The sequence below is a fragment of the Lepidothrix coronata genome, unplaced genomic scaffold (genome assembly GCF_001604755.1).
Source record: "Lepidothrix coronata isolate B3197 unplaced genomic scaffold, Lepidothrix_coronata-1.0 Scaffold124, whole genome shotgun sequence".
NCBI classification, from domain to species: Eukaryota; Metazoa; Chordata; class Aves; order Passeriformes; family Pipridae; genus Lepidothrix; species Lepidothrix coronata.
In genome coordinates this window covers 183,114-208,679 of record NW_016690304.1, presented here as the reverse complement: position 1 = coordinate 208,679, position 25,566 = coordinate 183,114, and the positions used below count along the sequence as shown (strand labels likewise).

General features: G+C 45.5%; 1 protein-coding gene across 13 annotated transcripts in view; it reads left to right on the top strand.

Annotated features, from left to right (window-relative positions):
- Window positions 1–25,566, top strand: part of PCDH15 (protocadherin related 15) — a 688,108-nt gene that overhangs the window by 535,151 nt on the left and 127,391 nt on the right. For all 13 annotated transcript variants that reach the window (XR_001876630.1, XM_017826140.1, XM_017826139.1 and 10 more), the window contains 4 exons: window positions 6,203–6,337; window positions 7,334–7,483; window positions 16,057–16,250; window positions 20,098–20,230. Coding sequence is in view for 12 of the 13 variants with exons in the window: in XM_017826140.1 (XP_017681629.1) it covers window positions 6,203–6,337; window positions 7,334–7,483; window positions 16,057–16,250; window positions 20,098–20,230 (612 nt within the window). In the remaining variant the exon portion in view is untranslated. The remainder of the gene's footprint in view (window positions 1–6,202; window positions 6,338–7,333; window positions 7,484–16,056; window positions 16,251–20,097; window positions 20,231–25,566) is intronic.

Below are 25,566 nucleotides of genomic sequence, written 5' to 3'. Positions count from 1 at the left end.
AGGTTGGATGGGTCTTGGAGCAACCTGGGCTAGTGGGAGGTGTCCCTGCCCATGGCAGGGGGTGGAACAAGATGAGCTTTAAGGTCTCTTCCAACCCAAACCACTCTGTGATTCTATGGAAAGCTCTTCAACATTTATGTCAACTCCACTTGGGAGGAAAAGATGTCAAAAGGTCAAACCAAGGACCAGGATGGTGCTGAGCAGTGCTTTAATTCCAAATTCTTTCAATCACCACCAAAGCTCCTCCAGCCCCTGCACAAAGCAAGGCTAGAAAGTCGTACACCAGAAAGGGCTATGGCCCTTTTCAGATTTTATAGGTTGGGGTGGAAAGGGCCATGTCCCTCCTGGACTGAAAAGCTGACGGGAAAGTTTTGGAAAAAGTCACCTTCTGTTCCTCACAGAGGTGAGTCATTGATGGGAGATGGCAATAAACAAGTGTCAGCTTCAGTGGTGCCACTAATTAGCAGTAACATTTGTTTAAAACGGGGAAGATACACAAACCCCCAAATTCCTTGAGGACTCAGAGGAACTCAGAGAGATTAAAAACAGCTTCAGAGGGCAGAAACCATGAGATATTCACCCTACACTAATAAAGGAAGAAACACAATGCTACAGGAGTGATTCAGTGTTAATATTTTTAATTTCCCTTAAGTGAAAGGTCCCCCAAAATTAAAAAAACCCTAATCTTTATAAATCCTAAAAAAGAGAAGCAGCCTTTTGGCTTTGCCTTTCTCTTCTGTTTGTTTTAATAATGATATTAATGGGCTGTTTCATTCTGGGAGGAATATTTCCTGAATTATTCTTCCCTACCATAACTGGTGGGGTGGCCCAGAAGTGCTGCTCAGTGTTATGAGAACTCTCCTCTCGAGAGAACATCAACTACAAAACAAGTTCAAACAACAGCTGTGAAAGATAGAAGCAATCAGGCAAATATTAGAGAAAAATGCTTCAGTACTCCTGGTTAAAAAAAATGTGAAGAAATCTATTAATTTCCTTTTCTAGACTTGTTATTTGAAATCCATAACCTGTGCTTGTAGTTAGATTTAAAACTTATTTTATCCATTATTTGCTCCGTCCGCTCCAGTTGCTACCGAGATGCCTTTAAGTAAAAGAATCATTTAAAATTACCACAACAGAGAACTGAAAACACAGCTCACTAAATGTCCTGAGCTGGAGGGGACCCACAAGGATCACGTCCAGCTCTTGCACAGGATGACCCAAGAATCCCACCATGTGCCTGGGATATTGAGCAATTATCTGCTTCCTTTGACTTCAACTCCACAGGCAACGGAGGCATCAGCCAAGAAAGTGTCTGGGAAAAGAGGATCTGGAGTGGCACAGTAGTGCCCTGGGCCTTATCCCACTGGCCAGGGATGCTGCACGGGCTGCAGGGATGCACAGGAGCACCAGGAGTACCACACAGGTGCTGTTCTGAACATGTGCTGGCACACCTGGCAAAGATGGCATCGGTGTCCATCAGCACCTCCCCTGTGGAGAGCTGGGGCTGCTCAGCATGGAGAGGAGAAGGTTCTGTGGAGGCCCCACAGCACTTTCCAGGATCTGAGGGAGCTACAGGGAAGCAGGAGAGGGACTGTTCATCAGGAACTGTGTCCAAGGCCAGGCTTGGAGCAACCTGGTCTAGTTGGAAGGTGTCCCTGCCCGTGGCAGGGGTTGGGACTGGATGGTCTTTAAGGACCCTTCCAGCCCAAACCATTCCACGATTGATGCACAGGGAAGCTTTCTCACCAACCCTAATCACTAGATAAGAGAAATGAGTTCTCTCCCATGGAAGCCCAAGAGTAAGGAAGCCAGTGGCTTGGGAAGCCTTATGTAAAGAGCCCTCAGATCAGACTGTTTAAATTCCTCATCTCAGCTTTGGTTTACTCAGGTCTTAAGGTACCCGTGTGGCTTAATTTAATTTATGCCATTTAAACAGACCACTTAATTATATCAGCACTTGGCAGGGCTGCTCTAGTTAAAGGTCTGTTTGCAATGTCACATCTATAAATTAATTTTTGGAAGGTTTATAGCAGGACTCAATTATAATTCCCATGGGGTTTAAATTTAGAACATGTTTTGTTCTCTTTTTTTTCCTTAAGACACTCAGTTCAGATGCCCACTTTCTTCCTGCATTTATCAGAAGACAGGGAGTCATTTTAACAGGAAATACAATCTCAACTGATTTTTCAATTAGAAGACAGAATACATTATGTTTAGCCAGTGCCACCAGTGGAAACTAAGATGCACAGGCACGGAGAGGGCGATGGCAACGTCTCATCAGCAACCCTGACTCAGTAAATACATTCATTTATGGAGGTACAATGAAGCCAGCAGAACATTGAGACCTGCAGAAGTTAATGAGCATTACCTGTGCTTACAAACCCGCCCTGAGCTACCATTTAGTCCTCTCAGCCTTTCTCTGCTGGAAGCCTCCTGCCCACCCCAGGCTGGAAGCTCTCCATGAATCTCTGGCACGTGGATTAACAGGGGAAGTTAAATTTGGTTCTCTGCTCCCTCACAGCCGTGTTACAGCTGCACCATTTCATGGCCTTGGAACGGTTTGGGTTGGAAGGGACCTTCAAGACCATCAAGATCATCTCATCACTAGCCAAGAATTCCTTCCCATTATCCCATCTAACCCTGCCCTCTGGCAGTGTGAGGCTATTCCCCCTTGTCCTGTCCCTCCATCCCTTGTCCCCAGTCCTTCTCCAGCTCTCCTGGAGCCCCTTTAGGCCCTGGGAGGGGCTCTCAGGTCTCCCTGGATCCTTCTCTTCTCCAGGTGAACATCCCCAGCTCTCCCAGCCTGGCTCCAGAGCAGAGGGGCTCCAGCCCCAGGATCAACTTCAGTGGCCTCCTTTAGACTTTTTCCAGAGGTCAATGTCTTTCTTGTGTTGGGACCAATAACCCCACTTGCCGTGCCTCTGCAAGGCTGTGGATCTCACATTTGTCTAGTGAAAGTGGGAAAGACTTTCTCCTTTCCCCCAGAAACGAGGAGGGCAGATGCCAGAAACATCTCTGCAACAAAACAACTCTCTGCCGTGGGCGTTTCAGCGCTGATCATCCTCCATGTGGAGAATTCTGGGAAACCCAGATGTGTCATTAAAGTCTCTTTGTTACTGCTGCAGCTCTTTGGAGATGAGCCTGTGCTGGCAATCAGGAAGCCTGAGCAGTTTGGATAGTCTTGGAGCTCGTTCTGGCTACCCTGGAGAACTTCACAGCCAAACAGACTCCCTCCAAAAAATCCTTGGGGATGTTGAAACACATACAGAATATATGTCCTTGCCTGCTCAGTCCTGACAATATCATTTAATTTTGGTTTAATCTTAGTAAATTCTGGAAACCTGTTTGCTTTGGGCAGAGTTGTAAACCTTTGAGTGTTTACACAGCAGGAATGGAACATTAACATCCAGGCAGGAACTTCTCCAGAGATTTTTAAAGCAGAGCACATCCAAGGCCATTCTTTGTTTATTGAGTGTTTATTGGAGCCCTTTGTGTGCCTCCTTTTGTTGCAGTTTTTTTGTCTGTAGCCATTAATTCCCCAAATGTCCTGCTCTCCTGATGTCCCTCAGTCCCAGGTTTGTGTTTCCTCACTTGGATTCACATTGTGCCCTGTTTTCCTTTGTAGGTCGCCCCAGGTGCCCTGCCCGTACGTATTGGGTGTTGTGTTTGAAAAACTCCATTTCTTGCTTCAATTGTGTGATTTCTTTATTTATTTCCTCTTGTCCTCCTTCATTTTTCTCTGCCCTGATGGTGTTTGAGGCTGGAGCTGTCCCTTGGTTTGGGAAACCTGCAAAGAGCCCTTTAAACACACTGGACCAAATCCAGGGCATAAAGTCATGTGAATGTTCATTAAATGCTTAATGTTCATTAAATAATTATATGTTTTCACAGACATCATAAGTATTACAAAAAGTCCTTTTTTAATTTAAAAAGTACCTCCTAAACCATGTCAGGTTTAAAAGTACCTACTAAACCCTCTCAGGTTGGAACTGTGTGCTTGAAACAGCCCTTGCAGGTTGCATGTGCACTCTTTTGTGTGGATTCTGATCCTTTCCTACATAAAACTACATGCTAAACAATTCCTCAGAGACCAGCCTTAATGCATGACCCAGTAGTGTACCCAAAAAACACAGTGTTTAAGTCCAGGCCCTAAAATAAAATAGTTTAAAAATTAAAGTATTGGAAATAGTGTTGGCAGCATTGCTGGACTGTTTCCCACAGTCGTATTCTCTCACATGAAATGTTCAGTTAAGTGATCTACTTTCTTGCAGCACAAAATGTGATAATAATGTAAAATATCCATGCTAATGATGTAAAGGCATAACGGTGCTTTTCCAGATTAAGGAAAGATTAAGGAAATAAATTGCTCCGTAGGTCCGACTTGCATGGGAGGCACATGAACTAGGCATTGATTGCTGTAAAGGCAATTTAACTTCCACATTTGGATAACGTTGCTAATGCAGGAATAGCAAAGGAATAGGATGGATTACTTTGGGAGGGCATGGGATCTTCATCATTGCTTTTCCTGGGGAGCAAATTAGGAAAAAAATACTCTTTATTAGTGTTCAAAATGACATGACAAGCCAGAAGTGTAACAATCAACAGGGGTTTTTGTAAAATAAATTTTTGCTTGGCTTTATAGTGTCTGCAAAGGGAACAGTTGTTGGCAACTACCTCCTGTAATTTTGCATGGAATAAAGACATTGCTGTTTGCATTGCTGACTGGAAAAGGAATTGTAATTTTCCTGGGAGCTGGCATCGCAGCAAAGCTTCAGGGAATGAGAAACCACTTGTTTGGAACACTGGGATGGTTTCTCCTTTAAACTGAGCGATCTTTGCATGGGCTTTGTTCTAGTTCACTAAGAAAAGTTCCTCTTTCTCCTTCTGATTGTACTAATTTTGTCCTGGGAGTTGTTCATGATGCCACTCAGTGCCTGTTGGTGACCTCTCCAGTTCTCTGGGGGGTCTAATCCAATAGGACTGACACTAATGACAGGTAGGAATTAACCTTCTGGAAGCATTGTGGCCTCAGGTTGAGAAAATATTGAGAGAGGAAGAGCCTAATGCTCCTTTTTTTGGTTAATTTGCTGAATTCAGCTGTTTATGCCTGCGTTGTGTGTCCTGCCCTGTACAGGGCGGCTTCTGTGCAATGATGTTGGAAAGCAGCTGGTAAAATCCTGAATTTTCTGTTAGGTTTTATTCATCCCTCTGATGCCTCATCTCCACATTATTTGGGGCAATTTAAACCGGTTTTTATGGGACTTGTTTCCCAGCCTTTTGTGTTTTCTCGAGTTGAATTTGCCCTCCACCAGCTTGGCTTCATCTGACAGAAATGGACTCTCACTCGTGACCGAGAGTAGCACAAGAAGTCAGGTTAAATTAACCACATTATGGACAAGGACACGGGAATTTGTTGGAATGCTGGAGGCAATAAAAGCTAATGTAGTTTGTTTGCAAATTTAACTAATGTAGAGTGACCCTTGCAGTCCAATCAGTTAAATAACTCAATAACATCTTGAAAGAGATGGAAGTCAGGAGTGACTGAAGTACTCATGAAGACATGAGTAAATTTACAATGCCTTGACTTGCCTTTATTTACCTTAAAATGTTAACTTGCTAATGGAAACGGTGCCACAGTTCATTTATTATGTTTTTTCCCTTGATCGACCGAGAAGTTCATAATTCTGCATCAATATATTTTGGTTCTTTTTGAGATGCAGAGAGTCTCTGAGCTGCGTCTATTTAATGATGCACTTCAACACATCATTATATTTTTCATTGCACCAACCCAACTGTTTTATTGCTCTGTTAATCAAGATCAGTTTTGTTTTGTTTTTAATATGCTCGAATCTGGTTTCTTATATTGTTATATTTGGCTTAGAAATTACTGTTTCAAAGGGGGGAAAAAAAGCAATCATTTAAAACTAACAGATGCAGATATTTGTTTACCACTGGATTTTCTCACTCTAGAGGTTAAAGTAGGGTTTTAATCCATTTTTCAGGAAGAAGATTAGATTTTTAGACCAGCAGTGGGGGTTTTTACCTTTTTTTTTACAGTTTTGATGATTCTTAATCACAGCATTTGTACTTTCTGCCTATTTAGGTCTCAGCTAAATCAAGCACTTGCATCAAATAATTGGAGAGTTAATGGTGTAGGTGAATTTCTAATAAAAAACCCTTTTTTTCTTGATGTTGTTTGAAGACCAAGGATCCCCAGCTCCATCTCTTCCTGAACGATTACAGCACGTTCTTCACTGTGACTCAGAGTGGCATCACCCGCTACCTCACCCTGCTGCAGCCCCTGGACAGAGAAACCCAGCAGCTCTACACCTTCTCGGTGAGTGACCACCCCTGGAAGGCCCTGCAGGGTCAGTCAGAGCTCGCTGGGAGAAAGGGTTGGTCCTGACATCCTTGGAGATCAGGAAAACGGCCCAGGAGGAGGAAACGGCGAAACCAGGGGAGCTCGTGGGGGTTGTGCCTTCCTCCAGGCTGCTTCTCCAACTTGAGAGCAGCGTTTAGATCCCCCTGAGCATCATGTCCATGGTCCCAGGTGTGTCCCCTGCTCCTCACCCCCCTGCCATGGCAGCATCTGAGCCCACCTGGCCTTTGAGGCCATCGGTGCCTTTCTTGTCTCGTCCCCTGAGCCAGGAACGTGACACCTGCCTTGGTCTTTTTGCTTGTTTTCAGGAGCAAATAAAAAACTAGGCTGCAATAAACCCCAGCCAGCAGTATTTAAAAAAAAAAAAATAAAGAGGAAAAAATGGACTTGATAGTCCCTCAGGCTGTGGGTAAACAATGGCCCTGCAGCAATTTGGAAATGGGCTTTTCCTCTGCCAGGGTTCCCAGTCTGTGCCTCCCTATTTTCTGTCCTTTTAGCAGTTGAAAGGAGAGCTCCGATTTCCCCTCTGGAGTAAAAAGGCCTTCAGCTCTTTCAGTGCCACCCTGAAATGCTCTCTTGGAGGTTTAACAGAGGTAGAGGAGCTCCTGTGTGTGGTGATGCCCAGGTGAGACCTGACAGGTGGCTCATCCCTCCCAGCCACCTGTCAGGCCCCATATCCTGGCCCCAACCCTGGGAAATTCCAGGTGATTCCCTCTCATTTCTCCTGCCCACCTGACACAGAGCATTTCAAAGGTGTGGGTTTGCTTTGCTTTTCCCCTGAGTCTTGCACTCTGCAGGCTCAAGGTCAGCTGAAGCCTCATGGAATTTTGAAGTGCAGAGAGAAGTGAAATGCTGATTTTTGGTCGTCACGCTGTGTTTCCTCACAGCTGGAATTGTATTAAGAACACACCATTAAAATATGTTCCTATTCTGCTTATTTTTTTCCTGCTGAAGATGACAGCTTCTGATGGAGTCCAGGAGAGTGTCCCAGTGACTGTCAATATCCTGGTGATCGATGCAAATGATAATTCCCCCACCTTCTCCAACATCTCTTACAATGTCAAGATTTATACGGATATGAGGCCTGGGGAAGGTGTTATAAAGGTAATTTCAGGTCTTTTTATTGGCTTTGTTGACTCACTTTTTGTTAGCAGTAGATTGGAAATGCACTGAAACCACCTAGAACTTAATTTTGTGTATCTCCATCCACTTCATTAGTTAAATAACTATTAAAATTGCTCCTACTAAATGTTAGGCCTGTCTTAGATGTACAGCTGCAGCTCAGCTGTTTCACCTGAAGTTCTGCAAAACCTTTTCAGCTGGAAAATTTCAAAAGAAAAAATAATATTCCCCTTGATTAGCAGGATATTGAAATAAAATGGTTTTGGGGAACAGGTAAACAGTTGAGTAGAACATAACCAGGAATGTTTTTACCATGTCATAAAACCTGTTGGTTTTTACAAGTCATTTGTTTGTAGAGCAAATGAGCAGTGAAAAAATGTGCTGAACACGGGCCCAGAGAGAAGCAGCTTTAATTAAAGTTTGCCAGCACTGATTTATGTCTCAGTGCGGGACTGGAGGTGAATCCCGGTGGCACTGAAGTTAATGGGAAAAGGCTTTTTTTGGGGTGGTAATTCTTCTGAGATCTCAGCCATGCCCCGAGTGCTGCCAGTGGAGATGGGTAAGGACAAGATCCCATTGGTGGAGGCGGTGGGAATATCGGGAAAATAAAATTAATCAGCCAACTTGAGTAATAAAATGCCATTTTCTGAATTACAGTCAGGAATTAATCAGGCTAGCAGTGATTTACCAGCATTAGGAGAGGGCTCAGTGTCTGTTCTGGCACATGCCCCCCTTGAGCTGTAGCTGTGCATTTGCACCCTTGCATCCTCATTCATGTTATTCTTGCCTTTTCACCAATCTTCTTAAGCTACAAGTGCTGAAAAACCATCAGTGAGAGCCACGGGGGCATTTTCAGCAAGATTTGAGGGAAAGATTAAAGTTCTAAGCACAACTGGGTTCCTTCAAGCCATGCACAAGTGGAAACAAAAGATATCAAATACTGTTGTCCTGAAGGAGCCAGGGAATGTAAGGCAGAAAATGTTGCTAAATGAGATTGCTGGATGTGTGAAAAGAATGTTTTCCTGCCCAAAATTGGCCTTGAGGATGCTCTGGGCTGCCTGAGGTCTGTTAATGGTACCTGGAATGAAGCAAAGCAGCATCTTGTGCTTGTCTGAAGCACCTGAAGTGCTGCTGTGCTCAGAGGGAATGTGCTGCTCTTGAGTTCTCAGACACATTCTGGTCTTGGAGCTGCAAACATATTCAGGGCCTGGAGGCATGGAAAGAGGAGGAGTACAAATTTCTTAATGAACTTGATCTGGACAAGGTCCTTTGGGGAAGGAGTAGTGAGGAAGTTGGGCTCTAAATTCACCTTTACTAAAAAATGTAAATTCTGCACGTGGTCGGCACGTGGGTCCTTTCAGGTTCTGTGACTTTATAATGTGGTCAGAGATGGAAGGGAGAAAATTCTGGCTCTTTTATCAACTCATCTTACATTGCCAGATGATCTGAGTTTATAAATTAACTGACTTAGAAAAAAAGTAAGAGTCAGTATTTAAGATTTTGGTATATTGTGAGGATGCCAGGAATAAAAGGAGAGTCCACCTCTGGGTTCTCAGGAGATGATCAGAGGGATGAAGCACCTCTGCCAGGAGGAAAGACTGAGAGAATTGGGATTGTTCAGCCTGGAGAAGAGAAGGCTCCAGGGAGATCTGAGAGCCCCTTCCAGGGCCTGAAGGGGCTCCAGGAGAGCTGGAGAGGGACTGGGGACAAGGGATGGAGGGACAGGACAAGGGGGAATGGCTTCAAACTGACACAGGGCAGGATTAGATGGGATATTGGGAAGGAATTGTTCCCTGGGAGGGTGGGGAGGCCCTGGCACAGGTTGCCCAGAGAAGCTGTGGCTGCCCCTGGATCCCTGGAAATGTCCAAGGCCAGGTTGGACGGGGCTTGGAGCAACCTGGGCTAGTGGAAGGTGTCCCTGCCCATGGCAGGGGGTGGAATGAGATGAGCTTTAAGGTCCCTTCCAGCTCAGGTCATTCTGTGATTCCATGAGAATGGTTTTGGGCTGCTGTGCTGTTTGGAAAGTTGCTCATCTTTTTCTGTATAAATTCCCAGGGTTTCCTTAGGCTGGGAAGGTGGGTTTGTGCTGCCTGATTTCAATTTTCTTCTGCTTTATAACGACCTCAAAGGCAAACCTGACCTTTCTTTTCCATTTTTTGAACTCTAATACAGTGATTTTGATGGCTTGTTCTTGGCACATGGAACAAACTCCCCATGTAAGCCGAGCTCATCCCCAGGGTGAGGATCCTTTGAGATCCTCTGCTCAGCCCTGACAGTTCCCACAGGGAAATGACCCAGGTCAGATATGATTAGTTCATAAAAACCACTCTCTGATGTGAGGAAGGAGGTTAGAAAAAGAACAGTGACCTCAGAAAATCTGTACGGGCTCATAATCATTTATTATAATAATCAGGCTGATTTCAGAGAGGATCAAGACAGATTTTCCTTTATGAATCATGTCATCCTGCTACCAAAATGCAAATGTTGCTACAGCACTGGAAGGGCCCTCAGGGAGTTGCCGCTTTGCTTTTATTATCCTGAGGGTAAGAAGGGATTGAGATGGTTTTCTTATTTTTTTTTTAACTGAGTGCAGCTGCGTGAAAATGTACAAATAAAATATACCAATAGCCTCAGTTTGTACTTTCTCGTTTCCCCATTTTGCGGGGAATTGGCTTGATTTTACTACTGAAAAGAACCCCAAAACATATTAGTTAATAGTTTAGATTGTGTTTGCTCTCTGGCACACTCCAAAAAAACCTTAAAGAAAATAAAAAATCCTTAATTTCTGCTTGAAAATAGCCAAAACTAGCAGGAAAATACATAATTACAGGCAAAAATTCAATTTTTTCCCCTATCCTTTTCTTTCTCCCTGCGTGGTTAGAGCAAGGAATTTCCCTTCTTTCCCTGGGGCCTTTCAGAGAAGTGAGCAAAAGTTTTTATTTCAGTTGTCTGCTTTCAGTACATGTGAAACTGTTTGAGGCCTTGGTTGAGGAGAGGAAAGTAAAATGTCTTTACATTCTGCTTGAGAATTTCTTATCTGGTTTTTCCTTCTGCTTTTATGTGTATTTTTTTGTGGCAATTGAGACTGAGAAATCTGTCACTGAAAACAGTTAAATGTGTGGTAAATAATATTTGTCACTAGGAAGACTGATTAATAGCAAACCTATTAAAGTACTTATTTTCATCTTTATTATTGTATTTTTTGCTGTCCAGTTTTCCACCCCTTTACTGTTGTGATTCAGATATTTAAACTGGTTGTACATTGATGGTTGGAGTATGGAGCAGTGGTGCTGTAACATTTCAGATGAATGATTTAAATCCACTGTGTTTCTTTAGACATCTCTCATTTTACGGACAGCATGAACTGTGCTGGGCACAGGGAATGCTGAGCAAGGAAGTGAGAGAGCTGGGAAGGGACAGAGGATGGTAAAAAAACATCATTCACCTAAAACTTGCCATAAATTTGCCTCAAGGTCTAAGGATTCCTTGGCCCATGAAGAGATTTTGTGTATTTTATCTTTACAGGAAGACTTGTCAAGTGGTCTTTAGGTGTGTGTCCTACAATCATGGAATCCTGGAATGGTTTGGGTTGGAAGGGACCTTAAAGCTCAGGACGAGGTTGCTCCAAGCCCCGTCCAACCTGGTCTTGGACACTTCCAGGGATCCAGGGCCAGCCACAGCTTCTCTGGGCAACCTGGGCCAGGGCCTCCCCACCCTCACAGGGAAGGATTTCTTCCCACTATCCCATCTAACCCTGCCCCTGGCAGTGGGAAGCCATTCCCCCTTGTCCCGTCCCTCCAGGCCCTTGGAAATAGTCTCTCTCCATGTTTCTTGTCAGCCTCTTCAGGCCCTGGAAGGACACAATTAGGTCACCCTGAAGCTTCTCTTCTCCAAGCTGAACAACCCCAATTCTTCTCTTCTTACTCTTTAAAGTCATGAAACCAAAATAACCTATTTCAATTTATCCATGTTTCTTAATTTCTACCTAATCTCCTCTTGCAGTGGCATGACCCATGTTCAAGGGCTCTTTTCCAAGAACAATTAAGTATCTCTCATTGAAAATGGAAAATCCAACATGCAGTGGATTGGTGCATGACCTGTTCACCTCTGAAAAATTCTGCCTGAGATCACCAGTGCAGGTTAATTCAGAGGTCCTGCCCCAGCTCTTGATTGCACAGAGCATTTTGGGTATTTGGAGTTTGGAATATGCTCATGGTTTACAGCTCTTAAACCTGCACCTTGCCATAAAACTGCAGCACAGTTTAGGGGAGACCTTAGAGTCATGGAATATCCTGAGCTGGAAGGGACCCACAGGGATCATCCAGTCCAGCTCCTGGCCCTGCACAGACACCCCAACAATCCCACCCTGTCCCTCAGAGCATTGTCCAAACCCTCCTGGAGCTCTGGCAGCCTTGGGGCCATGCCCACTGCCCTGGGGAGCCTGGTCAGTGCCAACCACCCTCTGGGGGAAGAATCTTTTCCCAAAAAGAAATCTTCATAAAAGCCATCTCCAACCCCCACTTAATATTTTATTTATGTGGTTATTCGCAACCCTTTGCCCATCAGGTTATTAATTTCCATCTCCAAAGTAAACATGATTAGCAGGAAGAGGAAACAAAGCTGGGTTGTGTTTGCATTGCTCAGTCAACGTCGCTGCAGACTCTGGTAAAAATATGGGGTAAAGACCTGAGAACATAATGAAAAAGTATTTTGACCTGCTCTGTGTTTGGTTGGCTCAAGTTCAGGGATATCTCCATCACAGTCCTGGATTATTTCCATCACAATCCTGGAATATCTCCATCACATTTAATCTGTTGGCAAAGGCTTCTGGAAAGGTTGGGCCTCACTTTGTCTGTCCAGGGCAAGGTCACTGAAAGTGCTGTGAAAAGCTGACAAGTTAAACACCAAAGCCCAATTTCCTCCAACTACAAAGTGAGTCTGACCAGAGCTTATATTGTGACCAAGAATGTCTTTGTGAGCTTAAGGTCATCCTTCTAAACCTCCTTTTTCTCCCATGAAAATCAGTTCTTGCAGCAGCAGAACATGCACTCATTTTGCAAAACTTTCAGTACATTAAATATTAATGCAATGGAGCCTATACTGCTGCATGCAGAGCTTTTTAGGAAAGTAAAATAAACCTTCTTTTGCTCTTCTTCCTGTATATTTTAGCCCATGTTTCTCAAATCTTGTTAACTATGAAGCTCTATCAGTCTGGGACAGCTGGAGATGGAATTTCTAAAATCATATATTATGGCAGCTGTTGAACTTTAATTCTATTTAATTCCAGTTTTGATTCCCGTTTTTGCCCCCAAAATGTTATTCAAATCACTTATCTTTCCAAGCATTCAGCATTTGTAGGCTTAATTAACCTTCTAAATATATGGGCTTGTGTAGTCAATTAATTTTCCTTTTTCATACTGTCACACTAAAAAGTGGCCTGGTTCCAAATCCTGTCATTAAATACTTAGGGCCTTGTGTTTTGCATAAAGCCTTTATTTACCTTTTTTGTGCGTGTGTTACTTTTGAAGTTCAGCAGAGAAGGTTTATTACAGCTCCTTTTTCATCTGTGTCACTGAGGTGGATTCCTGCTCCCTGTGAGGTTAATGAACACGTCCAGTTGTGTGGAGAGAAACTGCAGAAGGAGTGATTAAAGTGCAGCCTTCATCCTTTTCAGAATTTCAAAAGAAAATACAGAATGAGGCAGATAAAAACCCTCGCACATGGATATAAATATGATTTTGAAACCTTTTAAAGGGAGATGAACTCCGTTTCATGATTTTTTGGGGCATCTCAAGGGTTTATCCCATGTTCAAAATACAGTGTCGAAAAATACTGAAATACTGTAGGAATTAAGATTTGCTTTTTAAGTGCAACCAGTTTAGGAAAATTAAATAGTTCTGTGTTGGAAATTTGCTTTGGATCACTGTGCTGGGTGTGAAAGAAGCAGAACACTGAATGCTCCAGGAGAAAAGTGACATAATTAATGTGCTTTTTAGTTGGTGAATACTGTGCACAACCTATTCCATGTTCAAAATGATTGGTCCTGCCTAAAGTAGCTCAGTTCCCAACAGCAGGAATAGCTGGTACTCCTAACAAAGAAGGTAAATTTTTGTTAATATATTTAAATTTTAGCATTTCAGTCAATACATTCTGTTTAAGATTTTGTGTGCTTAGATCTTGGTTTGAACAGGTTTTTGACTTTCTACATGAAATTTCATATTTCACTGAGCCTGTAAAGAATCAGAAATATCTTATAAAGCAGTTAGATCCCTGAGTTTTTCCCTGGAAGTGTTCAAGGCCAAGCTGGATGGGGCTCTAACCAACCTTCTTGTGGAAGGTGTTCCTGCCTAGTGCAGGGGCAGTTGGAACCACAGGATCTTTAATGTCCCTTCCAAACCAAACCATTCTGGGATTCTATCATTCAGTGACTCACATACTCCCCTTGGTGATTAAGGTTGTATGGAAATGTGATTAACTCAAATATTACAGCTTTGGCTTCTTGTTTTAGGGACAAGGTTTGGTTTCTGCTCTTCCAGTTCTTCAGCCATCCTTGGGCAAAGGTGGTTTGACAGCTGTAGGAGATGGTTTGGCAGCTGTAGGGGATGGTTTGGCAGCTGTAGGGGATGGTTTGACAGCTGTATGTGGTGGTTTCACAGTTGTAGGGGATGGTTTGGCAAATCTAGGTGGTGCTTTGGCAGATGTAGGAGGTGCTTTGGCAGTTGTAGGTGACATTTTGGCAGCTGTAGGAGGTGGTTTGGCAAATGTAGGTGGGGGTTTGGCAGATGTAGGTGGTGGTTTCACAGCTGTAGGAGGTGTTTTGGCAGATGTAGATGGTTTCACAGCTGTAGGTGGTGGTTTGGCAGCTGGAGGTGGTGGTTTGGCAGATGTAGGTGATGTTTTGGCAGCTGTAGGGGGTGGTTTGACAGCTGGAGGTGGTGCTCTGGGCATCCCTGACCTGCTGAAGTTCAAGTGTGATGCAGCATTGACTGATAGATTATTTTAGATCATAGCACAGCAGAGATGTCACTGAGCTCCTCTACCTGTCTGCAGTGCTGTCACCTCTGAGGGTGTCACAGGGGGGGAAAGAGGTTGCCCAGCAGGCAGAAGTTTATCCTGCTGGATGTTCAATTGTTGTTCATGTGGCTTTATGTCCTCCCATGTGCTGTTTGAGGGGACATGTAGTTGTACCAAATGAAAAGCCAGTTGAGGAAACAGTGTGTGTTTTGTATCTGCAAAACAACCCCTAAGGGAAGAAGAGCAACTAGGCCAGGCTGGGTGGGGCTCTGAGCAACCTGAGCTAATGGAAGGTGCCCCTGCCCATGGCAAGGGCTTGGAATGAAATTGGCTTTAAGGTCCCTTCCAACCCAAACCATTCTGGGATTCTATTTTGTGATTTTTCTTGTCACTGAAAGCAAAAATGTTCCCTGAGCTTTAATTTCTGACTGTGTGTGTGTTTGTTTTAACATTGCAAGCTACAGAAGTGGGATAAACCCACTGCCTTTCCCAGAGGCAAGATAAGAACCCCCTCATTTCATTATGGTCATCAGTGGAATTTGGGCCTTTGGGTTTTTCTCATGCTCAGAATCAAAATTGTGCGATGGTAAGGAAGAAACACTGCAGGTGGGAGTAACCACCGAGCCAGCAGAGATGGTGCAGAGTCACCAGAGTACAGAGGGATGTGCCCAGTTGTGTTTGTCTCACCCTGAGGTCACCCCCAAGCACAGCCTGTCATGGGGGTGGTGTCACCTTGCCCTGTGAAATGGGCCTTGCACGTCTGGGATGTGTTTCCTACGGCTTCAAGCTGCACCAGGGGGCGTTTAGTTTGAATATTAGGAAAAATTTCTTCGTGGAAAGGGTGGTCAAGCATTGGAACAGGCTGCCCAGGGCAGGGGTGGAGGTCCCCATCCCTGGAGGGATTTAGTAGGTGTGTGGATGTGGCACCTGGGGATATGGGTTAGTGGTGGCCTTGGCAGTGCTGGGGAATGGTCAGACTTGATGATCTCAGAGGGCTTTTCCAGCCTAATGGTTCTGTGATTCTCTGTGTGTATCCATATGGGAACAACTGCCATTTCCCTCCCCTTGGCTCTTTAGAGTACGTGCATATTAATACAAACTTTGTTCTCCAGTTCTGCACAACGAGAGCTTGGAATGCCAGACCTGGGAGTGAAACCTCCTGGCAGTTCCAAGGCTGTCCCTTTGAATGGTGTAGGGAGAGATGGGAACTTCCAGTAAACAAATATGATCCTGTTGTTACTTTTGCAACATAATAAATGTCTTCTTCCCCCTTTATAGGAAGCGTTAGAAATTCCAATCCACAAAGAGGAAACTTGGTCTTAATTAGGTTTCTTAATTTGTACCTTAAAATGACTGGCTTGCAACTCTTTAGTAAGCAGTTTTTCTCTGCTTCATGATGTTTTTACACCTATTACCCTCCATTTAAACTGTATCTTTGTTGGACAGTGATTAGAAATTCCTTCTTATGTTCCTCTCCCCCTCCCAGTTGCCTCCCCACGGCCTGTGAAGGCCCAACACTGACACTGTGGTTTTAATTCCAGCTCACAGCTGTAGATGCGGACGAGGGACCCAATGGCCAGATAGTGTATGAAATTTTGGCTGGGGATCAGGGAGACTTCAGCATCAATGAGCGAACAGGCCTTGTCACCATCGCTCCAGGAGTGGTGCTGGCAGTGGGGCGATCCTACGCTCTCACTGTCAAAGCCTCTGACAGTGCTCCTCCTGCACAGAGAAGGTAATGCAGCTTTCCTGAACTCCTTATCCAGCAGTGCTCAGTGTGGCACCCTCCTGTCTGTCCCTCCACCCTGCAATACAATCCTGTGTCTTCTGTGTGGTGGAAGGAAAAGTATCATGTTAGAACTCTTTCCCTTTTTGTTCCTTAATTCTATTTGCTTTGTTTCCTTCCCTTCCCCCTTTTCATGATTTCATTTGCTTGTAATAGCCTGGTTTTTTAAGAGTTCCCAACTGTGCTGTCACTGTGCATGTCCATTTGCTGGGAGAAGCTGAGGTGAGGGGACGTCAGGAAGAAAGCAAGTGGGAAGGGAGATGCTGTTTGTTCAGAACGCAGAAAAGATCAGAAATACCCTGGTTGCTGAGCTGGAGACCTTCTCTCCAGGTGTAGCATGTGCAGGGTCACCCAGACTTGGCATGAGGGGGCCATCCTGACCAGCTGTGCCAGTGGTGAGCAGTGAATTTCCACTGAATTCAGAGACCTGAATTCCCACCAGCACACAGGAGTCTCCACTCTTGCACCCGGAGCACCTCCTCTTCCTCCAGCTGATAAAGAGGAGCAGGTTGCAAATTTAGGATGGTTAGGATAGGACCCTCTCATGCCCATGGCAGGGAGTGGAAAACACGATCTTTAAAGTCCCTTCCAACCTAAACCATTCTGTGATTCTCTAAGTTTAAGAAAGTAAAGGTATTGAGTCCTGCTGACCTGGATCTTTGGAGTTTGTGTTCTGAATATGGCATTTGTGCCCAAATGTCATTTCAGGAAGGTGTGGGGGTGAAAAAAAATGCCTCTCGTGGTCTGGGTCTGGTATTGATAATGTGACAACCTCCCTGTTCCAAAGAGGATGACAGAAAGGAACAGCAAGTTCCACCTTTTAAACCTCCCACAGCCATGAAGTGCAAACCTTTTCCTCACATGGGGAATGTGAGAGGGAAAGTTAATACAGGTAATGAGTGGGCAGGGACACCTCCCACTAGCCCAGGTTGCTCCAAGCCCCATCCAACCTGGCCTTGGACATTTCCAGGGATCCAGGGGCAGCCACAGCTTCTCTGGGCAACCTGTGCCAGGGCCTCCCCGCCCTCCCAGGGAACAATTCCTTCCCACTATCCCATCTAACCCTGCCCTCTGGCAGTGGGAAGCCATTCCCCCTTGTGCTGCCACTAAATGCCCTTCTGTTGTGGTAAACAAAAACCATTTTTGCTTTTAGAACTTGATTGAAAATAACTCATCCTGGGCCTTATTTAGCTGTAGCAGAATCAGGAAGAACACGATACAGAACAATATATTTTATTAACTATTCAGCAGTGGAAAGGGGATAAACACACTAAAATCCCAGCTCTTTGGATGTGTCCTTCATACACAGGCAGCAGCTATCCCAAGAAAACAGGCAGCCAGTGCTCAAGGGATGTTTTATCTGCTGATTCATGGTGTCTGTTGATCATCTGCTGATGGTGGTTTTCTTTACTCCATCAACAGAAGTGTGGAACATCAATTCAGGTAGATCAGGGAGATGTGAGGGGATAGTTTAAAACAGACAAAAAGACAGGAGGTAATATATAAGGAGGTAATTAGGGAATGTTCAATTCCCGCTGTAATTATCCATCTTCCATGCTGCCTGTGGGAAGCTCGGGATTGCTCCAGACTTTTTGGGCACAGCTGGAGGATTGCTGGGATTCCATGGCATGGGGAGTGGTGGAGCAATGAACATTAAAGGCTTGTTAAGAGTCAGCTTGTACCTAATGTTAACGTGGAGGTGGTGGGTTGGCCTTGGCCAGCTGCTGGACACCTTCTCAGCCATCTCACTATCCCTCCTCAGCAGGATGGGGGAGAAAATAAGGTGGGAAAGCTCTTGGATTGAGATCAGGACAAGCAGGTCACCAATTACTGTCACAGGCAAGACAGAGTCGGCAAGAATTGATTTGACTGGTCTAGTGGAAGCTCCAACCCCCATGGCAGGGGTTTGGAACTCCATGAAGGTCCCTTCCAACCCAGACCAGTGTAGGGTTCTATGATTCTATGAACTTATTGCCAGTTACAATGGGGTTTGTTGGTAAGAAATAGAGACAGCTCTCTCCCACTCTTTTTCCCAGGCTCAACTCTAGTCCTTCATCCCAAACTGCTCTGCCTCTGAGTGTCATGGGAGTGGGGAACAGGGGTTACAGGGGTTACAGGCAGTCCACAGCACCCCTCTCTCATTCCATCCTCCCCACACCTTTCTCTTTCCCACCAAGGTCTCCCCATGGGCTGCAGGGGAGTCTCTGCTCTGGCACCTGGAGCACCTTCTCTTCCTCCTCCTCCTCCTCCTCCCTTCCTCCTCCTCAGTGCTCACAGGGCTGGATGTGCTCCAAGCTGGAGCTGAGCTGTGAGAGGTTGGACACACCAGGTTGGGTTTAATCACTTCCTTGAGGGTTCTGTGTGTGGATGTGCCCCAGGGGACAGAGTTCCTGCAGCCCTTCCCTGTGGGTGGCATTTGTCCTTCTGGACAGGGGACACTGGAGGTTTGTTATGGTGGAGCATGGCCAGAGTGCTGTGGGACAGTCCCCAGCACATCTGTCCTGGTGTTGCAATGCTCTGCCCAGCTCCCACAGTGACCCAGTCACAGAACCTGCTGGGAGGGAGCAGTGGGGAACATCCAGAACACAGTGGGGACTGTGCTGGGTCAGAATTTTGTAACTTTGTAATTTTAAAGTATTGATCAGTGATGTGTTGTTCTGGTATTAAATGAGCTCTATCAGATCACACAGCAGCTGTTTCATAGCTGGTAATTTCGGGTAGGACTCTGAAACTGCTCTGGAGTTTGCTGGCCCTGCAAGAAGCAGCTCATTGGGTTCATTATTTTCTTTTTTCTACCTTTCCCCACTCCCCTTCAAAAAAATTGGGACAAACCCCTTTGGTTTCTTTCCTGAAGCCCTAAAACATGAGATTTCCCAACTTTGTCAAAGGGCTTGTGTAGGGAAAACCTGCACCTGCAGCACAGCACTCGCTCTCCCGGGGCTTTTGTCCTGGAGTGGGAGTGCTGTTCTAACATCCAGGAGAGAAGGCAGGTGGGATAATGGAGCAAAGAGGCAAGAGAAAAGGGCCTTTAAGCCAGATTTTAAATCTCTTTCAACTTCAGGGAGACTTCTGGCTCCTTTTCTCAGACTGGAGCAGTTGAGTAGCAAGTGGGTTCTCAGGGTGGTCTGTGGAGGGTCTGCAGTGTCAGTGTCCCACAGAGCCTTCAGCATTCCCCCTGGAATGCTGTTTGCAGCATATTCAGGGCAGCTGAAGGCTTTGCCAGGTTTCCACGATGGGATTTGTCATTTCCTGTATTGCCACTGCTCTGGACTGGGCTGGGGTTTCTTTATGGGACCCACAGCATTGCTGTGTCCTGCCAGAGAGCTGTGTCCGTGGCTTCTCCCAGCATTATCCTCTCTGTCCCTCTCTTCCAAAGAAAGGTAGCAAATGGACTGACAGCAGGGAAGCTCCAGGGGTGTATGCTGTGTGTGGCAGGAGCAGTTACCAGCTCAGAATTTGGAATGTCTTATAGAGGACACAGGATCACCAGGGCATTGTGAGCTGTGTTTGTGTGTGGAGTGTGCACTGGTGTCTTGCTGCTCTGTTTTTGAAAGAACACCACTTCGGGCTACTTTGAGGGAAATTATTTAGCTTTTCTTCTTTTAATGGCTTTTCTTTTGATTCAGGGGGGATAAAACACATCCTGAAGCTTTTAAAGAAGCAAAAGAGAGAACACACAGTGTATAAACCAGAGAACACACAGTGTATAAACCAGACTTTGTGGGTTGCCTCGTGCTTGTTTATTTATTGATTTTCACTGGCTTGGACTGTGGTTTCCCCCCCCCTTGTGTTGCAGGAGCTCCATCACCACTGTTTACATCGAGGTCCTGCCACCCAACAACCAGAGCCCTCCCCGCTTTCCCCAGCTGATGTACAGCCTGGAAGTGAGTGAGGCCATGAGGATCGGAGCGGTTTTGTTAAACCTCCAGGTACAGATGCTTCCCTCTGCTTCCCTCTGCTTCTATCTGCTTCCCTGGAGGTGCTGAAGCCTTCACCACCTTCCTTCTGTTTATGCTCTTGCCATGCAGAAGCCAGTCCTTGGATACAGAAGGAAAAAGGGCAGTTTATAGGGATTGAAAATTATTTCATTCTAATCATTGCCCCTTTCACACAGACTGTATAGAAAAAGGGCTTATGTGGCTATTTCTGTAACTTCTTTTCATGATTTCAGTGTGGAAAAAGGTGCTAGAGGCTGCATTAGGCACTGCCCAGAGAAGCTGTGGCTGCCCCATCCCTGGAAGTGTCCAAGGACAGGTTGGTCAGGGCTTGGAGCAACCTGGGCTAGTGCAAGATGTCCCTGCCCATGGCAGGGGGTTGGAATAAGATGATGTTTAAGGTCCCTTCCAACCCAAACCATTCAGGGATTCTATTATTCTTGTGATAATTATATTAGAAAAAAATCCCTCGAGTGGCTGAAATCTTGAAAGGCCTGTGATTTCTTATGTTCAAATCTCTCTTTGCCAGCAAATCAGAGAAGCTTCTGTACCAAATTCCTGTGGAATTTCAGCAAGATTTTTGGCAATTCGCCTTCCTTAGCCTGTCATTTTTGAAAAATGCCTGAATATATTTCTTCCCCTTGGTGTGTGTAAAACCCTGCTGTAACAGGCTGTCAGAAAGCAGCCATCCCAGCACTCCCAGACCCGGGATCAGGGCTGGCCTCCTGCACTGGGACCAGGCTGACCTCGTGTGCCAGCTCCTCCAGACACAAAGCCTTTTCCATGTGCCCCCTCACCTGGCCATGGTCTCCTTCTCCATCAGCACTGGCACATTCCTCTACTTGAATTCCCCCTCCATCCACATCTGGCACTGTCAGTTCTGTGCTCAGTGGGGCCTCCAGCACTGAACCCCCCCTTGTCTACAACATGAGGAACCAGGAGCTCAGGGGTGGCCTGAGGAAAACAGTCATTGGATGATTTTCAGAATCAATGAAGTGCCTGTTTCCTTCTCCACAGCATAAAGTGCAACTCCTTACAGGCTGGGCCTGTCTGCTGAAGTGGTTATGTGGGGAGGGGGTTTCCTTTTTTATTTTGTAATTGTGTTGTGCACAAAGAAATTTGATTATCCATCCCATTTGTAATTCACTGTTTATATATTAAATTTGACCCCCACGCTGTATAAACGAGGGATCACCTTCTCTCTGCATTTTGGCAAATTAAAGGATCTTGCAGTTACTTTTTTTGCCAGAAGTCCTTCCTGTGTGCCTGTGTGCTGGCTCCTCATGGGTTCAGGGCACACACACACATACATCACCCCCATGCAATGGGATCAGGCCAGTTCCAGGACCAGGGAGCTCCCTCCTGCATCCCCATCCTCATGCAGCAGAACCAGACCTTCCCTTTTTGGGTTAATGGTTAATAAATCAGCTTTCTCCTCACTTACTTACTGTTCCCTAAGCCTTTGCTGTGTTGTGTTCTGCCCACACATCTCCAAATCAGCTGTGCAAAATAGGGAGATAAATGACAGCTCTTTACATCCTTTTTTGGGGGGGTGGATATCAGGAACTTAATACTACGTTCAGTAGTAGTGAAATAAAGTGAAATAAAGGAGCTCTAACTGAGTCACTGATGCAGGTGAATGGGTGAGCTCCTGGTTAAATGGTTTGCTGATGAAAGATTTGGATTATTATGGATGGTTAGACTGATTTAGTCACCTGTGCTGAGGGAGGGTGACTCATTTAGCTCAGTGCTGCAGATTAACTTCTGGCACATCTGTGGTGCCTGCAGGGAGTGCAGAATGGAAGGGCCATGCTGTTCAGGAGCCTTCTCCTCCCTGGTGGGGAGACTCTTGATTTTGGAAACCCCACAAAGGAACAGGAGCCAGGAGCATGCTGAGAAGCAGAAACATTTGTGTTTACTTGACAGGTGCTGGAATATGTGGCTGAGAGCCTGAGGGATCTTTGGAGGCAGAAAAACTATTGGCAGGTTTTAGTATTTAAGGGGTTTATACAATTTAAATGTGGTTGGAAAGTGAAGCTCCATGTTGGAATAATTTGCTTTAATGTTACACTAAATCCCAAACAGCTCATCCTGTCCTGGCACCGCTGAGGGACTACGAGGGCTGGGCCCAGTTCTGGGCCCTCAACAGGAGAGACCCAGAGGGGCTGGAGCGTGTGCAGGGAAGGGAACGGAGCTGGGAAGGGGCTGGAGCAGCAGGAGCGGCTGAGGGAGCTGTGGGGGCTCAGCCTGGAGAAAAGGAGGCTCAGGGGGGACCTTCTGGCTCTGCAAGTCCCTGACAGGAGGGTGGAGCTGGGGGGGTGGTCAGGCTCTGCTCCCAGGGAACAAGGGACAGGAGGAGAGGGAACGGCCTCCAGCTGTGCCAGGGGAGGCTCAGGTTGGCCAGGAGGAGGAATTTGTTGCTGGAAAGGGTGGTCAGGCCTTGGCAGGGGCTGCCCAGGGAGGTTTGGAGTGCCCATCCCTGGAGGTGTCCCAGGAAGGCCTGGCCGTGGCACTCAGTGCTCTGGGCTGGGGGACAAGGTGGGGGTTGATCACAGGGTGGACTCGGTCTGTGAGGTCTTTTCCAACCTTAACAACTGTGATTCCATAATTTTACGGTTTAGATTCTGTTTCCTTTTCACATGATCCTTGGTGAGGAATGCTGAGGAAATCTGGGAGAGGCAGCCTGTGCCAGGCAGGGCAGGGGGGATGCAGGATGGCCATGCAAGCTCCTGTCCTCTTCACCGGGATGCTGCTGAGCGTTTTGGGGATATAACAGTGGGTGTTCTCTTGCCACATGCCAAGATCCCCAGAAATCACAGGTTACTGTGTCTGGGAAAGAGTGAAGTGCCTCAATTTGTTTTAAGAGCTTTGGAAATCATAGAAGATGTTGAGATTCACTTATTTTTACCTCAGTGTGGATTAATCTTGTAGCACCAGTCCACTGTGCATGGCGTGAGTTCAGCCAGACAATTGCTCTTTGTGAAAAATACTGGATTGTTTAATCCCAAATATGCTTGGCTGCAGCTCTTGGGGCTTAGTCCAGGACTGGATCTTTTGTAGGACTGGTGGTCCTGGACCTGGAACGTGGGTGCATCATACAAGAGAGATGGAGAGGGACTTTTTCCAAGGGCGGGTAGTGATACAACAACGGGGAATGGCTTCCCGCTGCCAGGGGCAGGGTTAGATGGGGTATTGGGAAGGAGTCCTTCCCTGGGAGGGTGGGGAGGCCCTGGCACAGGTTGCCCAGAGAAGCTGTGGCTGCCCCTGGATCCTTGGAAGTGTCCAAGGCCAGGTTGGACAGGGCTTGGAGCAACCTGGGCTAGTGGAAGGTGTCCCTGCCCATGGCAGGAGGTGGAACCAGATGAGCTTTAAGGTCCCTTCCAACCCAAACCATTCAGTGATTTTAAGTTCAAGTGCCTCATTCTGCATTAAAACACCCCCCTGTGTTAAAGCACTTGTGGCGATTGCATTTCTGTCTTCATCTTTCTTCATTCCCTGCTGTGTAAAACTGGCCAGCACATTTTAAACATTCCTAAACTGAGTATTTAAGCTTGTGAAATCTTGTGCTGTCCTTTCCAGGCAACAGAAAGTTACCAATTAGTCACCTTGGTGTGGGTTTTTTGTGCAATTCTAGCAATAGCTTCAGGTATTGCCTGTGTTCCCTCTTCACGTGGAACATCACTAAGATCTGAAATATTGAACAAATATGTTCATGTGTACATTTTCACACTGATGTTTCCTTTCGTGATTCTTATCAATAAATTGTTTAGATTGGTGCAGATTAAGAGATTATTATTTTATGACTGTCTCTTTGTTAGTGTTGCAAACAGACTTACAAAATCTGGGGAAGAGTGAGTAAAATATTTTAAATATTCCCAAGCTGGCAAATCTGAAGATCTGCAAAACATCAGGGTCAATAACAATGCAAATGCAGCTGCTTCAAATTTTCCTTTTAGACTTTAAAATACCTGTTCTAAAAATAAAATTCACTTTCTCCCTGTCCATTAAAATATTCCATGCTGAGGATGGAAGGTTGTATTTCTTTCTTATGCTGTTATTTATTTTATAATGCGCCCAGTTGATTGTGAGTGGTGTTTTAATGAACAAAATTTGAGATTAATGCAATATTAAATGGTCTCCACAGCATTAATTTGTAAATAAACCTCAGAGTTTATTGCATGCCTGGGAGGCATTTATGGCTTCATGTTCTGCCAGCCATTATTAATTAAAATATGCAAATAGCGTCATTTTTCTGGGAGTCTGCAAAACAAATAGGGCTGTTACCACGGTCCAGTTCTGTGCTGAACAAGGAGGCAACATGGAAACGTTGTGTACAATTTATGGAGTCACTGTATTCCATTGATCTGGAAAACAGTGGGTATGGATTGCTCTCCTCACTTGCAAGCCCTCAGTGGTTTTCTTATTTCATAATAACCTGCTGTCCTTTGGTTTTAAAGAAAACAGGAGCTTTTCAAAACAACCAATTATCATTTTCTCCCTGATTTTTAGTGTGTGTTGAATGGAAGGTGGCTTTTCCTTGGAGACAAGGAGAAAATGAAATGGACTAGAGCCAGTCCTTTATTTTCTGTCTTTTTGAGAGTCTCCTGACTTCTTGTTGTGAATGTAGGCCCTAATCATAGCTCTGAGACAGCCTGGGATGTGAAGGGAGGGCAGGATGCCCTGCAGACAGAAGGAATACAAAGGGCCACTAAAGATTTAGGATCTGGGAGAGTCCTCAGAGAGGCCAGCTACTCACATTTTCTGCCTCCAGTAATCGTAGCATTTTCTGTTCTTGGCTGACAGTTTTTCACTTGTCTTTCCTGAGTCAGATCCTGACTGTTCATATCTTCAGGATAAGGAGATCCAAATCCCACTCACAGCCACTAAGGTGGTGCCACCTCCCGTCGCTCGGTGGATTTTACGAACAAAGTTCCTACTCTGTCGTTGCTGTTGTGGATGAAACTATTGATCAGTCCTGGAAGAACTGTTTACACATGTTCAGAACTGAGTCAATACTAAATGCCACCCACTGCTGCCTGACCTTCATTTTTTATGAGTGGTTTTATTCTTGCTTAATCCCACTTTCCATTTGGAGACGGTGTTGTCTGAACTGCTTAGGGAAGGTGACACAGAAAGCAGCATGAAAAGCCTCTCCACGGCTCAGATGCATTATTGCCCCCACAGCCTCTGCCCTGTTCTCTAGCCCTGTTGTGAAAGATCAGATTCCTTCACCATCCTTTTGTTCTTGGCAGTTAGATTTGTGTTACCCATCTCCATATTGTCACCCAGGTCACTTACAGATGATTTGGTTATTTGTGGTTTTCTGGGAA